This window comes from Fundulus heteroclitus, chromosome 23 (assembly GCF_011125445.2).
Source record: "Fundulus heteroclitus isolate FHET01 chromosome 23, MU-UCD_Fhet_4.1, whole genome shotgun sequence".
NCBI classification, from domain to species: domain Eukaryota; kingdom Metazoa; phylum Chordata; class Actinopteri; order Cyprinodontiformes; family Fundulidae; genus Fundulus; species Fundulus heteroclitus.
The window spans coordinates 23,969,852-23,984,782 of NC_046383.1; the positions used below are offsets into that span (position 1 = coordinate 23,969,852).

At 40.2% G+C, this 14,931-nt stretch overlaps 1 protein-coding gene across 3 annotated transcripts in view; it reads right to left on the reverse strand.

The window, feature by feature from the left end:
- The window catches only part of nexmifb (neurite extension and migration factor b), a 114,333-nt gene that overhangs the window by 21,225 nt on the left and 78,177 nt on the right, over positions 1 to 14,931 (reverse strand). For all 3 annotated transcript variants that reach the window (XM_036127703.1, XM_012855280.3, XM_021312206.2), the window contains exon 2: positions 3,746 to 3,876. In XM_036127703.1, the coding sequence (XP_035983596.1) occupies positions 3,746 to 3,827 (82 nt within the window). In that variant the 5' untranslated portion in view covers positions 3,828 to 3,876. The remainder of the gene's footprint in view (positions 1 to 3,745; positions 3,877 to 14,931) is intronic.

Sequence of the window (14,931 nt, forward strand, 5' to 3'; positions counted from 1 at the left end):
GCAGAAACAAAAAAAAAAAGCTGTTTGATATAAAGAAGAATGTTAAGCACTGCTGACACAGTGCCATGAAGTTCGCTCTGGTTTTATAAATTCGACTCAGAAAAGTTGCTAAATGGTTCATGAAACCATTATCCACACTTTTGGGTCAGCATGTTCAGTAAACCCAACAGACTCTGCTGCAGGCAAACATGAATCTGTTTTAAATACAGTTTTAATATTAAGGGCTTATATCACAGCGATATAAAAATCAGGATGAGAAATTCTGTTAATAAGGCTTCTTGGAGCTTAAAAAAAATATTTATTATTTTGTTTTCTATCATAGAAAAGTTCTGTGCCTGGAAACATGACTGCAGGTCAATCTGAATACACGGCATAAAGTCTTTACTGTACTGAACCAAGGTTTTGTACGAGTGAACGCACAATTGTTCTTTAACCGGCCTCAACACCTGCAAAACATCTGCCCATCCCTTATTGATGTGCTAAATGCAGACGTCTGTGACTAAGTGACTCTGAACACACAGGCAAAATTAATATCTCCAAGCTGTATTTACAGGATCATGAAAAGAAAATATTAAACTTGTCTAAACCCTCTGTGCACGTACCGCAAATGCAGTTATCACTCCAGCGTGCTACATATTTAAACCATAAACAAACTATCATTTTTGTAGTTATACCTGCTTTCATCACAGATAAGGTGAACAAATAGTGCAGGACATATTCCATTATACAGCGTCTGCTTGTTTTGGTTCTTTTCTATCGCGCACATTAAAACACTGAAGAAGAACATATTATGTTATTATTATATAAGAGACATTCATCTGTCTGGACAGAGTTGTTGCTGCCTTTAAATCTCACCGTGTTCTGCGGGATATAATGTTGGGATTTATGAAAGCAAGTTTGCGAAAGTTGAATAGAATCCATACTCAGAAATTAATGTTAATAATAAATATTTATAATATAAAGATGATTTGAATGAGTCTGTGCCCTTACAGATTTATTTCTTTTTATGTTTTTGCTTTTCTTATCCAGATCGTCACACAAATTTTAATATCTGACAAAGATAATCTGTGTAGATATAAAATGCAGTTTACTAAGGATTTTCATTATTAAGAAGACAGGAAACTATCCAAACCAACCTGGCTTTATATGATAACAAGTAAGTGGCCCTTTTATAAATCATGGATTCATTATAATCAATCACATTCTTTGGAAAGCTGAGCTACCAAAATGACTTCAAGAGTGCACTGACGACTCATTTTTGTGAAAATATTCTGTGGACTGAGGACACAAAGAAGAACGTTGAGGAAGGAGCATGTTCTGCGATATCTTTTCTTAAAACTATTTCCTGAAAAGGTCGTAGCTAACGTTCAAACCTCTGAATGGCTTAAAAAAAAGTGAAGGTTATAAAGTGGCCTAATCAAAGTTTAGCGTTAAATCCAGTCAAGATAGTACGGCAACACCTTAAACAGGTCCTTCATGTTAAAAACAAAAACTCTCCAATGTGGCTGAATCAAGGAACTAACAGTGGGCCAACTTTTCTCCACAATGATGTAAACGATTTGTTGGTAATGATTTAAAAAGCACTTGATGGCAGTTATTGTTAAGAGATTTTCACATATGGATGTTTTGGTATGCATAGCTTTTTTTCCCCATAATAAATTAAATAACGATTAAAGAAAATTATTTTTGCATTTACTCAAGTTGTAGAATATACAACGTGCCTGTATTATATTGAATACTTAAGGTCTTGAACATGAAAAACACAATATTTCACAGAGCACTCTTATGAAATAAACAAACTAAAGAAGAATAAAAATTGTGGCAATGTGTGCAGAAACCCCTATTATAAAACCACAACACATAATTAGTGCTATTTTTTATTTTATTTTTTTTTGCAGCATATCAAAACAGGCTGAACCTAGAAAGAGGTTTCAGAAATTTAGAGAATAATCTATACAAATTACATTTTCCATTGGGAGGAATTTATTTTTTCTCCCCATGGCATTACGATTAATGTTTGAGCCCTAATTGTCGTCCCCGCTTTCACATTTGCAGCTTTTTATGGAAAAAAAATGTCGATATATTTTTGAGTTGAAGATGCATGAGGAGAGAGGATTAACAATAGCTTAAAAAACGCTCATTAATGTTTCTTCTCCTCTTCTGTGAAAAAGCAGGTGTTGCACTGTCCCCATTTCTCGTCAAAGAGCTTGAAAGAGTAAAAAACTAATTTAAGAAAGCTACTTCATGGGCACGGTAAGACTAATGGTCTCTTTAAAGCTTTCATTAATTCAAGCCCGCTTATTCTTAGGGAAAAGGACAAATTCTCCTTTTTAGATCAACGACTGAAACAAAAGAAACAAATAACACATTGTTGGATTGGTTGTTAGCACAGTTGCCTCAAAGGGATATGGCCCTAGGTTCAAATCCCAGCTGAGCCCTTTCTGGGGGGAGTTTGAATGTTCTCTCTGGAAATGTGTGGCTTTTCTCTAGTTTTCCTTCCACATTGACAGAACATGTATGCGATATTAAATACAGATTGAAAATTACATCTACTTATTAGTGTGTGCATACATTGCCTTGCAGAAAAATTAATTGCTTTTTTTTTTAAATTTGGAACGTTATGTTATGTGTGTTATTGAGAGTTTAGCTCTAAGCGGTGCACAGTTGTGCAAAAACATGGAAATAATTGATGGTTTTTAAGATTATTTCAAACTAAAACTCAGAAATGTGTGGCAGGCATTTGAGTTTAGGCCTCCTGGGTAAATTGTTTGTCGAACCATCTTCCCTTGCATTTGCATCTTCAAGTCTATTGGGGTAAGTCTCTCAAGCCTTGCACAGAATCTAGCAGGTTATCTTCCAAGATAGCTCTATCCCTGTGATCATTTTCATTTTTTTCTTTAGCTCGGTGCAGTGTTTTAAACCAGAAAGGTACATTTTGGTCTCATCTATATAGGACATGTTCTTTTACATGCCATGTAACAAACTGCATGAAGGACTTCTCATGGGTTTCTCTCATCAATGGCTTTCTCATTATCCCTCCTCCATGAAAGAGATAATCCATCTGCTTCAACTAGTGAAGTAGATGAATAACCCTTGTCCAGCGAACAGATTCTTCCACCTAAAATGTGGATCTGTGCAGCTCCCATTGAGTTACCACGTGCCTCATCAATGTTTCTCAGATAATGCTTTCCTTGCCAGGCCTGCCGGTTTAGGTGGACGACCCCATCCTGGGAGGTTTGTTGTTTTACGAAACTCTTTCCATTTTCAGGTGATGGACTTAACAGAGCTTTGTGATATTATCTTATAACCTAACTCCTCTTTAAACTTGTTCACACCATTTTCCCTGAGCTGCCTGCTGCGCTCCTTGTTCTTCATGAGGCTTTTTTGTTCTTTAAGGTTCTCTAACAAACCTCTGATGCCCTCACAGAACAGCTGGAGTTATTCTGAGATTAAATTACACATACGGGGCATTCTGCGCACTAACAAGTTGAGTGAAGCTGCTGGTTTGGACCGGATTTGGAGTAAGGGCAAAGAGTAAATGATGCTGATCAAAAATGCATGCCACACCTTTCAGATTTTTATTTGTTTATTTATTATTATTATTTGTTTTAAAAAAAGTAGAAAACCATCTTTTCTTCTTCATCTTCAAAAAAGTGAATTAATTTCTTTGTGTTTGTCTATCACATGAATCTGTATAACATACGTCGAGTAAGGCAAATCAGATGTTAGACAGAGGTGGTGGTACCTGTATTTTCCACAAGATTTGCATTCTCCAGTTCTGAAGTCTTCACAATCAATGTGAGACTGCTGTCTGCTAACGCGTCCATCAATATGGCTCAACGCTGCTCCACCTACGCATCATTCTGACGGTGCCACCTGTTGGAAAAAAACGACACAAAGACAGCAAGAAAGCATGGGTGTGATGAGTATTTTGATAGATTAACTCACATGTGACTAATGCCGAAGTGCAGAGTTCAGTATGCGGGGCGAGCGTAAACACAGACAAACACAGAGCTGCTGCAAGATTGAGATGTCCAAAAAAAAAAAAAAAGGCCTTTGAGGCAGAAAGCAGTCGCTCATTTCTTCGGCACATGACAGATTCTAAGATTAATATAAACTTTGCAAACCTACAAAGTACACAAAGATTCTCTGCTGGCATCGCTATGGCAACTGTAAGCTATTTTAGCTTCATTTAACATTTATAGCGGCGTTGTTAACCTATGTGAGCCTCACATAGGCATCTCTGAGCATATTTGTTTATTGTAATTAGCTGACTCCCTCCCTTAGCAGGGAGGGAACGAGCCGGCTCAAAGAGGAGAGCTTAAAGCACCGTGGCTCGGGAAGTGATGGCCAACTCTGAACACTGGCAATACTTTTTTTTTTTATTTGTAGCAGTTCCTGGTAGTGAAAGAGTAGGTGGGAGTTCTTTTGTGCACGCGGGATATAGTCGATAAGGCAACAAAAAAAGACTGCTGTAAGGAAGCTTAAGTTTGTGATTGTGGAAGAAGAAGAAGAAGAAGATACAGACTCCGAGGCGGTAAATGATGAACATTTGATGTTATGGTCGCTTCCCTTTTTTTGTGCCGTTTTCTTTTTTCCCCTCCCTCGCCGTCCCTTTCTGGGGGAGCGCTGCTGCTGGATGACAAATGAGCCGAGGGAGGCGATCTAATAACATGATCACCTTGTGGTGTGAAAGGGGTGGCTGGGAGATTAAGACAGACGGTCCACAATAAGACAAAGGTAGTGCGCAGCTGACTACAACCGGGTGCCGTCTCCTTCATCCTCTTTCCTTTAAATGTCATTAGATGTTTACTGACCTGAGTGGGAGAACTACCCAAAGGGAAGCCCTGCTTTACACCAACTCAGGGGGCAATTACCTTCTGAGCCACTGCATCTACTCATGTTTGCAGCAGGTACAAAGCCATATAGGCGGGGCACTTTAATATCGGCAACAGTAAGTATATAAATATGCCAGTGAGATCTACCTGGATAAAGGTGGTAAATGGCTTGTTTTTGTATAGTGCTTTATTAAGTCAGACGACCCCAAAGCACTTTACAGTACAGTCAGTCATTCACCCGTACATTCACACCCTGACGGTGGTGAGCTGTGTTAGTAGCCCTGTGGCAGCTTGGGCCACCGGACCACCTCTGACCACCGCCAGCAGGCAACGTGGGTGAAGGGTCTTGCCCAAGGTCAGAGCTGTGGATTGAACCGGCGGCACAACCTCACTAACTCTTGCGCCATAGTCGCATTTACCACACTATGTGTTGCTTGTGTTTTGTCCATTTAGAGAAAAAACTGCGTCAACGACTACATTGTGATATTAGGAAAGCATCAATTGCAATCAAGCTATCTTTCACTTCCTCCTCTCTGTTTCCCCCCCACTGCCGTTATGTTTCTATCGCTCATCTTAGCGAGCTGCTGTAGCCAAATTCAGGGGCCGCATCCATTGAAGGCTCCATTTGTAAGCCGATTACGTCAGCGAGGCGGTGAAGGCTGTTAGAATTTGAGGGCTCCTCCAAATGCGGATGACAAATGTGTCCTTCTTTTCCCCGGAGTTGAAGGATGGGTTCCTGTGCATCCTTCGTGGCCCGCCCTAACCCACGATTCATTGCACGTTGAAGCGATTTGCTCAGACCGAAGAGAGCAGCAAAGCTGTGATTAAAGTTGGATATATTATACTTTCTGTGACACAAAATAATCTGTCATGATGGTTTTAGGTGAGTTTGTGTAAAACCCTAATATCTGCTTGGTTTATCAAGGTAAGGCTTAATAGCACAGGTTCTGCGGTGTATTCGGAGATGTCTGTGCTCTAGACTCACACCTGTTTCCCGGCACATCGCTTTCAGACCCCACCACTGAGTAGAAGTTAAACACAGATATAATTCAGTCAGATGATAGCTACCAGTTTATGTTAGGTCTATTTCAGTGTTTCATTTGTCACTGAGCAAATGGGTTTGGCTGATATTAAAGTCAAGCTTCATAACGGGATAGTTTTATTTACCTTAAATGTCTCATGGGAGAGCAAGAAAGTAAATATGCAAATTAATCATTTGCTAATTTTTAACAAAAGCCTGCATTGATGGTACAACTGCTGGAGTTCCTCAATGATAAAACAGACAAAAAAAACAAAACAGAGCCAATGTTCGGGCTCCATTTCTTTTAGCTTCACCATTGGCGGTAGCTAGGCGACCACCAATGGTGGCCAATGGGACAGTTGGTGAAGCCTGGACCATCGAATGCTAACAAGGCAAATGGAGCGAGTCATTTCCATGTTATGCCTACGCGAAGGTGCATTCAGGTGCAAATGAACAGCTCATGATGCAAACCACATGTTTCGAGCGATGCAAAACTTCTCCAGAACACCATCCCCACAGTGAAACATGGTGGTGGCAGCATCATGCTTTGGGATGCTTTTCAGAAGCAGGGACTGGAAAACTGGTCTGAGTAAAAGGGTAGTTGGATAGTGCTGAATACAGAGATATTTTTTGCAAAAACTTGTGTCAGTCTGCCTGTGATTTGGGACTGGGAGGTTTGCCTTCCAACAGGACAATGACCTGAACTATACTGCTAAAAAAAAAAGCTCAAAGGGTTTTAAGGAGAGACATTTGAAATGGCCTAGTCAAAGTCTAGACTTCAATCCAAGTGGGAATCTGTGGTTAGATTTGAAGATTATTGTTCACAAGCGAAAACCATCCACGAAGAAGCTAAAGCAGTAGTAGGCGCGTTCTGTAAATGAAATGGTTCAATAAACAAATATGAAATGTTTCAAACTCTCAATCAACTTTAATTCCTGGTTGTGACGCAAAAAAAGAAAAAAAAAAACATAAAAAAAATCAAGGGGTGTGAAAAGTTTTGCAAGGCACTGTTTTAACTCCATGTAAGAAACTAACTGCAACTAAGATTTGAACATAACTCCACTTCAAAAATACAGAACTACTCCTTTAAGTTATTCAATTTAAATAAACATTTGACAGGTTAGGTGACAGGTTTGTACTAAAAAAATAATTATTCTGTAAAGATATGTGCATGTAATCGGATGACTTTGTGATGAGGTAATCATCCAATGCCTCGTTACAGGAGTAGATACAATAAAGCCCTAAGCACAAGTTTCATATACACATAAGTGACTATTTGCATTTTGCATTTCTAATCCAAAACCATGTAGATCCACCCAACATTTGGCCTTCTCTTCAGAAACACACAGCTACACCTCTGGCCTGAGATTAAGTCCTCATCCACAGAGTTACAAAACGGTTTCGAGGTCAAGTTATATTAATCATTGAAATGTTTAACTTCTACCTCTGGCAATAAACACATCTCCTTCAAAATGGCATGAACTGGAACCGGCTGGCTGAGATGAGCTGAGCTGAGCTGAGCTCGGCCTTATCAGCCTTATCAAACTGAAAAATGTAGCAAGCATGGCAGCGGTTTGTTAAAAAAAAAAAAAAAAAAAAAAAAGCTGGAGCCAGAGAGAAGTGTGACACAACTCGCAGCTGGGATGCGGCTCAAGCCGCAGAGGTGCTGTTAGGAGTTCAGCGCTGAGAGCTGTTTAAAGGTGTGTATGTTTGACTGCGTGTGCGAGAGATAAAGCCCCGTGGCTGAGGATCCACAGCGTCAACATCCCCCGGCACAAGCCTGCGCATACAATCACACGGAGAGAGGCAGAGAGAAAAATCAAAGCCGGGCATTTACCAGCGCTCCCAACACCCCTCTTCTTTGCCAGCTCCAGCTCCACTGCCTCAAATGTTTATTTTCCACATTATTCATTTTTCTTCTTCCCCCCCCACCCCCCACCCTTCCCCCTGCAGCCACACGCTCCCTCCCTCCCTCCTTTAACATATCCAGCACGCTGTCAAGACCTGACGAGAGGCTATTTCAATAATGAAGATGGACTAACTGCAATAGAGAGTGCACATAAATTGGAGCTACAGCCAACAAGCATGTCCAATTTGCCAAGCGGTTAAGCCTGATGTCTGGGCACAGCTTTGGAGAGCGCCGTGGCTGCCGTCAACAGGTTTCCGCGCCGACCTGATTCATCCATCCACATCATTAATACTTCACAGAGGGCACCAGCATTTAACTCTGCTGCAGGAAACTGCTCTTTAAACATCGCACATTAGGCCACGTAATCACCGGAGCACTCGTTTTTTTTTTTTAAAGCGTTCAGCAGGTGCAGGGAAAATTGCCGGCACTTCTGACCCCTCCATTGTTCTTCGCGCGTGAGCCTGGGGGTCCTTTTTGCATCGGGAGGAACAGAAATAGAGACAAAGAGCAGAGAGTGGGTGCAAGCCAAACACAATGATTAGATTTTGATTTATCCTTTTAAACCCTCCTCCACAGATCATGTGTTAATGTGCAAGCTGGATAACAAGATAAGAACGTGTTTACCCGCTCTATATAGAACTTATCAGCGCCACAATCTAATTCCTGCAAGCCTCTTCCCAGTTCCCCCGATTCGCTGCGCTTCTCCTCCGTTCGATTGAATTCTTCTTCAATGAAGCAGCATCGACAGGGACAGTCGCCCGTTGGATTGTGTATGACTGTCCAAAGGGAAAAGAGAAGGGGGGGAGAGGGAAAAAAGAAAAAAAAAAAAAGCAAGGAATGTCTTGCAGCGGTGGTACATGCAGGTACAAAGGGCCCATTGTATCAAAACAGGGGGGAGAGTCAGGGGCCAAGGAACAGGTGACCTACAGAGGAGCGCTGAAAGAGGGCACAGCGCCACGGGGAACGCTGATCCAAACAGGCAGCGCTGAAATGGCGACTCCTCTTTTCAGCGCAGGTGTACGGTTTCCGAGCGGGTTCACCGCAGACGGGATGAGAAACCCATTTCACACGCAACACACAAGCAATAAAGCCGAGCTCCATATGTGGTTAGGCTGCGGAAAGCTCCGCCACCGCGCAGACACAGGTAAATACGTTTTAAAACGTGGCGCGCACGCCCTGCGTCTACAGAAAATCTCTGGGAGTAAATCTGGCTGATCCCGACAGAAAATAGTTTTTTATTTTTTTGTGTTAAAGTTGTTTTAGGCATGGAATGGAGACACAACCACTGAGCCAGAAAAGCAGAACGTCTTCCACGCTCCTCCTCTCACAGAGGCTCTGCCTGGGTTATTTGGCTGAACGTGGACAAACAGTTACTTCTCAGGCACTGCTGCTCATTTCCGCTCGCCGTGGACCGAGTCTAGCAGAAGCAGAAGGAATTTCTGCCTTCAGTCCGAGGACACTGGTGCTTTCTGTTTGAACCGGGAAGCTGGAATTTTGCACGTTTCCAGACGGGCATTCGAACTGGAAGAAAAGTGACTGCCTTACAGATTAAAAAGCAAATTAAGAGCGAAAAACAGAAATCCAAGTTATCCGGCTGAGTGAGTCTCAGCTGGGTGTCGAAAACGTTTCCGTCATACAGCCACAAAGACGAGACCCTCTTCCCTCCGCCTCCATCACCGATCGAGCTAAACATGTCCCGAGCAGATATGATTTCATATTTGAGGCGCCTCAGGGGCAGTTTTAGCCAAAAACCTCACATGCTTTTAAACGGAGAGGTAAAGTTGAGTGTTATATTTATTTGTCAGGGTTTCCCATAAATGCGCACCATGATAGACTTGATATTTATGATTAAAAAAAACCCCCACCAGGTTTTAATGTATATAGTTAAACACTGTAAATGGATTATACATTCATTAAAATACTAATCATATAACAATAATACTCTTTATTTTGTCATTGCAACATAGATCCCAATGAAATTCCTCCTCTGCCTTTAACCGGTTCCTTAGGGAGCAGCAGGCTGCTGCTGCACGACGCCCGGGGAGCATTCTAGTGCTGAGGGTCTTACTCAGGGTCCAACAGTGGCAGTCTGTGGGATTTGAACCTGGGAACTTGCGGCCTCTTCAAGTGCCCTGCTCTAACCACTAGGCTACCACTCCCCCTAAAACCATTTCATTATTTGTTTTTACTGGCTGTTAATTATCCATTAAATATGATATTCCTTTCCTCCCTTTTTTGTTTGGGATTATGAACTTTCCACACCATCGAGTAATTCTGAGGAATAACAACACAGCGGTTTTATCACTACTAGTGTTTGTCCTCTCTGCTGCTGTGGAACAAGCGCTGGCTACAAATGACGTTTTATGAATTTGATGGATCAGCATCAACATTCAGCATTCAGCTTCTCTTTGTTCGGATTTTCGGCCCAGCTGCTCCTGGGGGGGAAACATCTGGCTGTTTAGGTGCTAAATGATCCTCCGTGAAGTATGCCACGCATGTCTTCGTCAAGCTCAAGGGGAAGGAGTCACTGTCTGCTACTCCTGCTAGGTGTTTCATTCTGACTTGAACGTAAAAAAAAAAAAACAGGTATACGCAACAAAAGATAACTTTGCAAACTGAACACTGTGAGCCGCAGCAGCAGCGTGTGCTTTTGTTGCTGCGGCTACAGTCTAATAGAAAGCTCAAACTCACTAACTCGCGAGATTACACGTCAGGTAAAATCGCTGCAGCAGCTGAGGACAAAACTCAAAGATATGTCTCTGAGACATGAGAGGAAAAAGAATCTCTCTTATCTATACATCTTAATTCATCGGTGTTTCCTACAGGGGCCCTTGCTCCTGTGCACCGTCTCTGTCGGCTGCTCGGAGGCACTATTTGATCCGGCTTCCTCACCTTCGATCCCTCACCCAGCCGCAGCGATGGCACAGATACGGCCTCCGCTCGAGATAATCATCGTCAATCACAGTCTGCTGAAGAGCCAGGGAAGCATCCGATGAGTAAAGATTGACTAGGAATCGGGATTAGGATGTTTATCGGCACAGCAGAAACTGCAGAAACAGATCTGGACAATTGTAGCTACTGCAACCTTGAAGATTACTGGAGCCTGCTGGAGGGAAAAAAAAAAAAAAGGTGCAGGATTCTTAACGGAAGACACGGCCCAACTTTTTCTTATAAGACGCTTTATATTTTAGTCTCAATGTGATCAATGGAGAGTTGAAAGCTATGCAGGGCATTTGAGACAATTCACTGATCTTAAAAGTTTTAGTAAAATATTTAAGCTCCAGACATTTCTATCAGCCTTATTTGGAAGTCTTGGAAGTCAAGTCAACATTTTGGTAAATCCCAAGCTAAAAATGTTCCGGCTGTCTTTCTGACCAGCATATATATATATATATATATATATATATATATATATATATATATATATATATATATATATATATATATATATATATATATATATATAGATATATATATAGATAGATAGATAGATAGATAGATAGATAGATAGATAGATAGATAGATATCTGCAATAGACTGGCGACCTGACCAGGGATAAGCATGTCGGAAAATGGATATGTTCCATCACAGAAAGAAATAGTTAAATAAAAAGCTAAAAGCTTAAGTTATGCCTGTTAAAGGCATCGTTTCTGTTTGTTTTTGAAGTTATCAAATTGGCAGAGGCTTCAAATGTGCTTTTAAAGTCTGCTTATACATTGTTATTTGTAATGAGAACCAATCTTTGATTGATTTTGACCTTTGACTTCTGGCTTTCCTGCCCACTTTATCTAACCAGTTGGATTTTATGATTTTCTTCAGTCAAACCGAAGCATCCTTCTCAAAATAATGACTCGCATCTTAAAACAGAACATGTGTTTGTGACCTTTTTTTTCTGTTATTATGGAATCCATTTACTTCTGCATGGAACTCTCTAAGATATCATGAAATATCAACAAGTTTAACCATCTATTTTCTGTTTAATCAACATAATTTCTCACTAATTGTGGTAAGGTTTATAATTTCTGAATGCGATATAGCTTTTGTAAAGTGGGATATGCTTGAAATAGCTTGAAAATTCAAAAAAGCTTAGTAGACAAGTCAGATGAAATGCGGTGGGTGAAACTGCAGATCTGTGAGACTGCAATGTAAGAGAGAAAATACTGTTAATTGGCTAATTCGCTATGTTCTCACTGCAGGCAAATGCGACCCAAATCCAATCTTTTTTCCAATGTGTGACCCATTTGCGACCTTTTCATGGCAATGTGAACAGCTCAAATAAGTTATTTTGACCCAAAAAAACAAAGCGTTCACAGTCTGACTGGTCGTGACGCATTTCATTTGTCTTTTACATCACTATCCTGGCTCTCACTAAACATTCACACAGACCTCTCTACAGCAGCAGCAATCACAGCTCTCCAAAAGACCATTGTTAATAGCTGGGCTTTTTTTTTTCTTACACTAAAAAAAAAAAAAATCCATTGTTTTTACTGAAAAACTTTGGCAGCTGTGGTTACCAGAATTTTTCAGTAAAAATACAGTAAAAATGTAAGAAGGGTTACCAACCCCCCTGTATATTTTACAATACATAAATTATGATTAAAAAAGTGTAGTCATGGCACTGGTCATAATAATAATGTATGTATTTAAAATTAACAATTAGGGCATGCTGGTGGTGCAGGGGTAGTGGTCCTTTCCCACATGTCTTCCCCTTTCCTATCAGCCATTCTTCAATAAAAAGGGCCACTAGTGTCACAAAAAATACATAAAAAATTTAAAAAAAAAAACGGTTAAATATACATTTAAAGATAATAAGCTGTAAAATACCATGTAAAATAAGCAGGGGGCTCTGTAAACCGGTTTACATTGTTACTGTAAAATAGACAGGGGGGTTAGTAACCTTGCTTACATTTTTACTGTATTTTTACTGAAAGATTCTGGTATCCACAGCTGACAAAGTTTTCCAGTAAAAACAACAGATTTTTTTTTTAATCTTCGTCTTGTCATGATGTGGTCTTAAAATTGTCGGTTCCCACTGCTTACCAACTTCATAATAACACAGAGTTTCGGTATCCACTGTTTTTCTTTTATTTATCTATTTATTTATTTTAAATGACGCTTTATTGAATGCTTTGTGTAACAATCGCCTCTGTTACTACTTTCTCAAACAGCTCGCTGCTGTGTGGCATCTACTTTTTCCCTCTGGACATGCGATTTGCTTTGGGGTCGGGAACAGAACAGACAGAAGTCTGACGGCGGTCGCATTTAAATAGTAATTTGAATGACCACGCAAAAAAAAAATTAAAACACATAATCTGATTTCTGCAAAAAGTTTTAATTGAGCATCAAGATCTGCAGTGTGAACGTAGCCTTAGTTTCCCTTTAACTCATTGGCTGTATAAAATTTGTCCAGAAGTCCAATTCTGGATGTTTTTGCATGTGTTGGAGATGCATTCGAGCGGTCAGCGGCTTCTTTTAGTGCAACGCTGTTTGCAGAAAAACCTGGTTCCAAATTCAAAGGAAGAAGCTCCAGTCCTCTAAACCAGGAGCAAACAAGACTCCCACCTCTGGCCTGTCTGAAGTCACCTTTGTCAGCCAACAGAAGCCACCGTCCTCTGCCCCCAGGTGTGCCTCTACGCCACAGATACAGCCATGAGGGAGTCACATGGCATCTATGAGCAACAGGAATGTTTCAGACCCAACAAGGCCTCTTCTCCTTGTCCCAAGCAGATGCTGATGTGAATCCTGGAGGATTTTTGAAACATTGGAACTTTATTATTTTTTCTTCTCCAATTTTCCATTTTAATCTCCCTTCCTTAGGTAACAAGTAGATCAGAAAACGTTGAATTAGACAATTAATATCATTCTCCTGACATCTGAGAGTCAAACAGACCCTTCATAGCTTTAAATCAAACAACTTTCTGTTAAAAATTGATTTTGCCTTTAGATGAACAATTCCTCAATGAGCAGTTTAATAGCTGTGAAAAGAAATATTTGGTTTGTGGATTGCAATGTATGTTGATTCTTATGTCTTAACTTGAGACACGGATTCGTACCAGCTGTGATTTTACCTCCACAATCTTTAATTTTAACTTTGCGTGCCGATCCTTTCAATAAATATTCCAAGCTGAAAGAAACATACACCTCTTCTTTATAGAGTCAAATACCAGGAAATAAATGGAAAGAATGAATTCAGGCTTCAGATGAAATTCATTTTACTGATACATATTTAGACTGATTTAATTTTGGATAACCAATGAGGATGAACTAATTTTTTTCTGCAGTCACCCTGTTATTTCATTACAAGTTTGCTACTTTAACTTTTAAAAACAAGTCCTATTTGCCTGTAACTTTTGAATTAAAACACATTACACCTCCCACCTGATCCTTAAGGACTGTAATGTTGTTTTATAATTAATGTCAGGTAGAAGTGTGGTAGATATAAAAATAACCAACAGCTTTAAAATCATACTCTTAAAAATGTTTGCTTCAGAGACACAAAATGTAGTTTTAATAACCACCTCTTCGTTATCTGTTTTAAATACCTTAATGTTGGATAAAAAAATGAAACCAATTAATATTTTGTTGGAGTAGCATAATCTCCAAACTTAGGATACTGCATGCTTTAGTGTATAAGACTGATTCAGTGGAAAAACAGAAGAACAGTAATGAAAGCTTTAAGGAAGCTCACTGTTAGGTAGTGCATCTTTTAGCGTGAGATTATGTTGCGGTAACAAAGAAAAACAGATTCTAAGGCTTTTTACACATCTTTACCAGGGGTGCCAATAAATACAAAGGGTGCCATAGAACAACTTAGAAAGTGCCAAGATGAAAAAGAGCTTCAAAAACGATCTCAGTTTGAACTCGTTTGATAAGTGGGGGCTTGCTTACTGCAAAGTTGCATCGTCTCTTTAGCTATAAAAAACAATTTCTAGTTTTAAAAGTTGACTGTTCTTTCTATTTCTTCTGTCTGTAGACAGCCGCTAAGTAGCCTCGGACCCTTTCTGTTATATTTTTAATCTCCTAATGTGTTAACTGCAGTGGGTGTGAGGTATGAACTGCAGGCAGCTCAGTTTAGCACCTGTATCATCTGACTGTGGAGCCACGCTGTTTTACTGCATGCGGAATGGAGATTGGCAGTGATTTGCTGACATATGCCACACGTT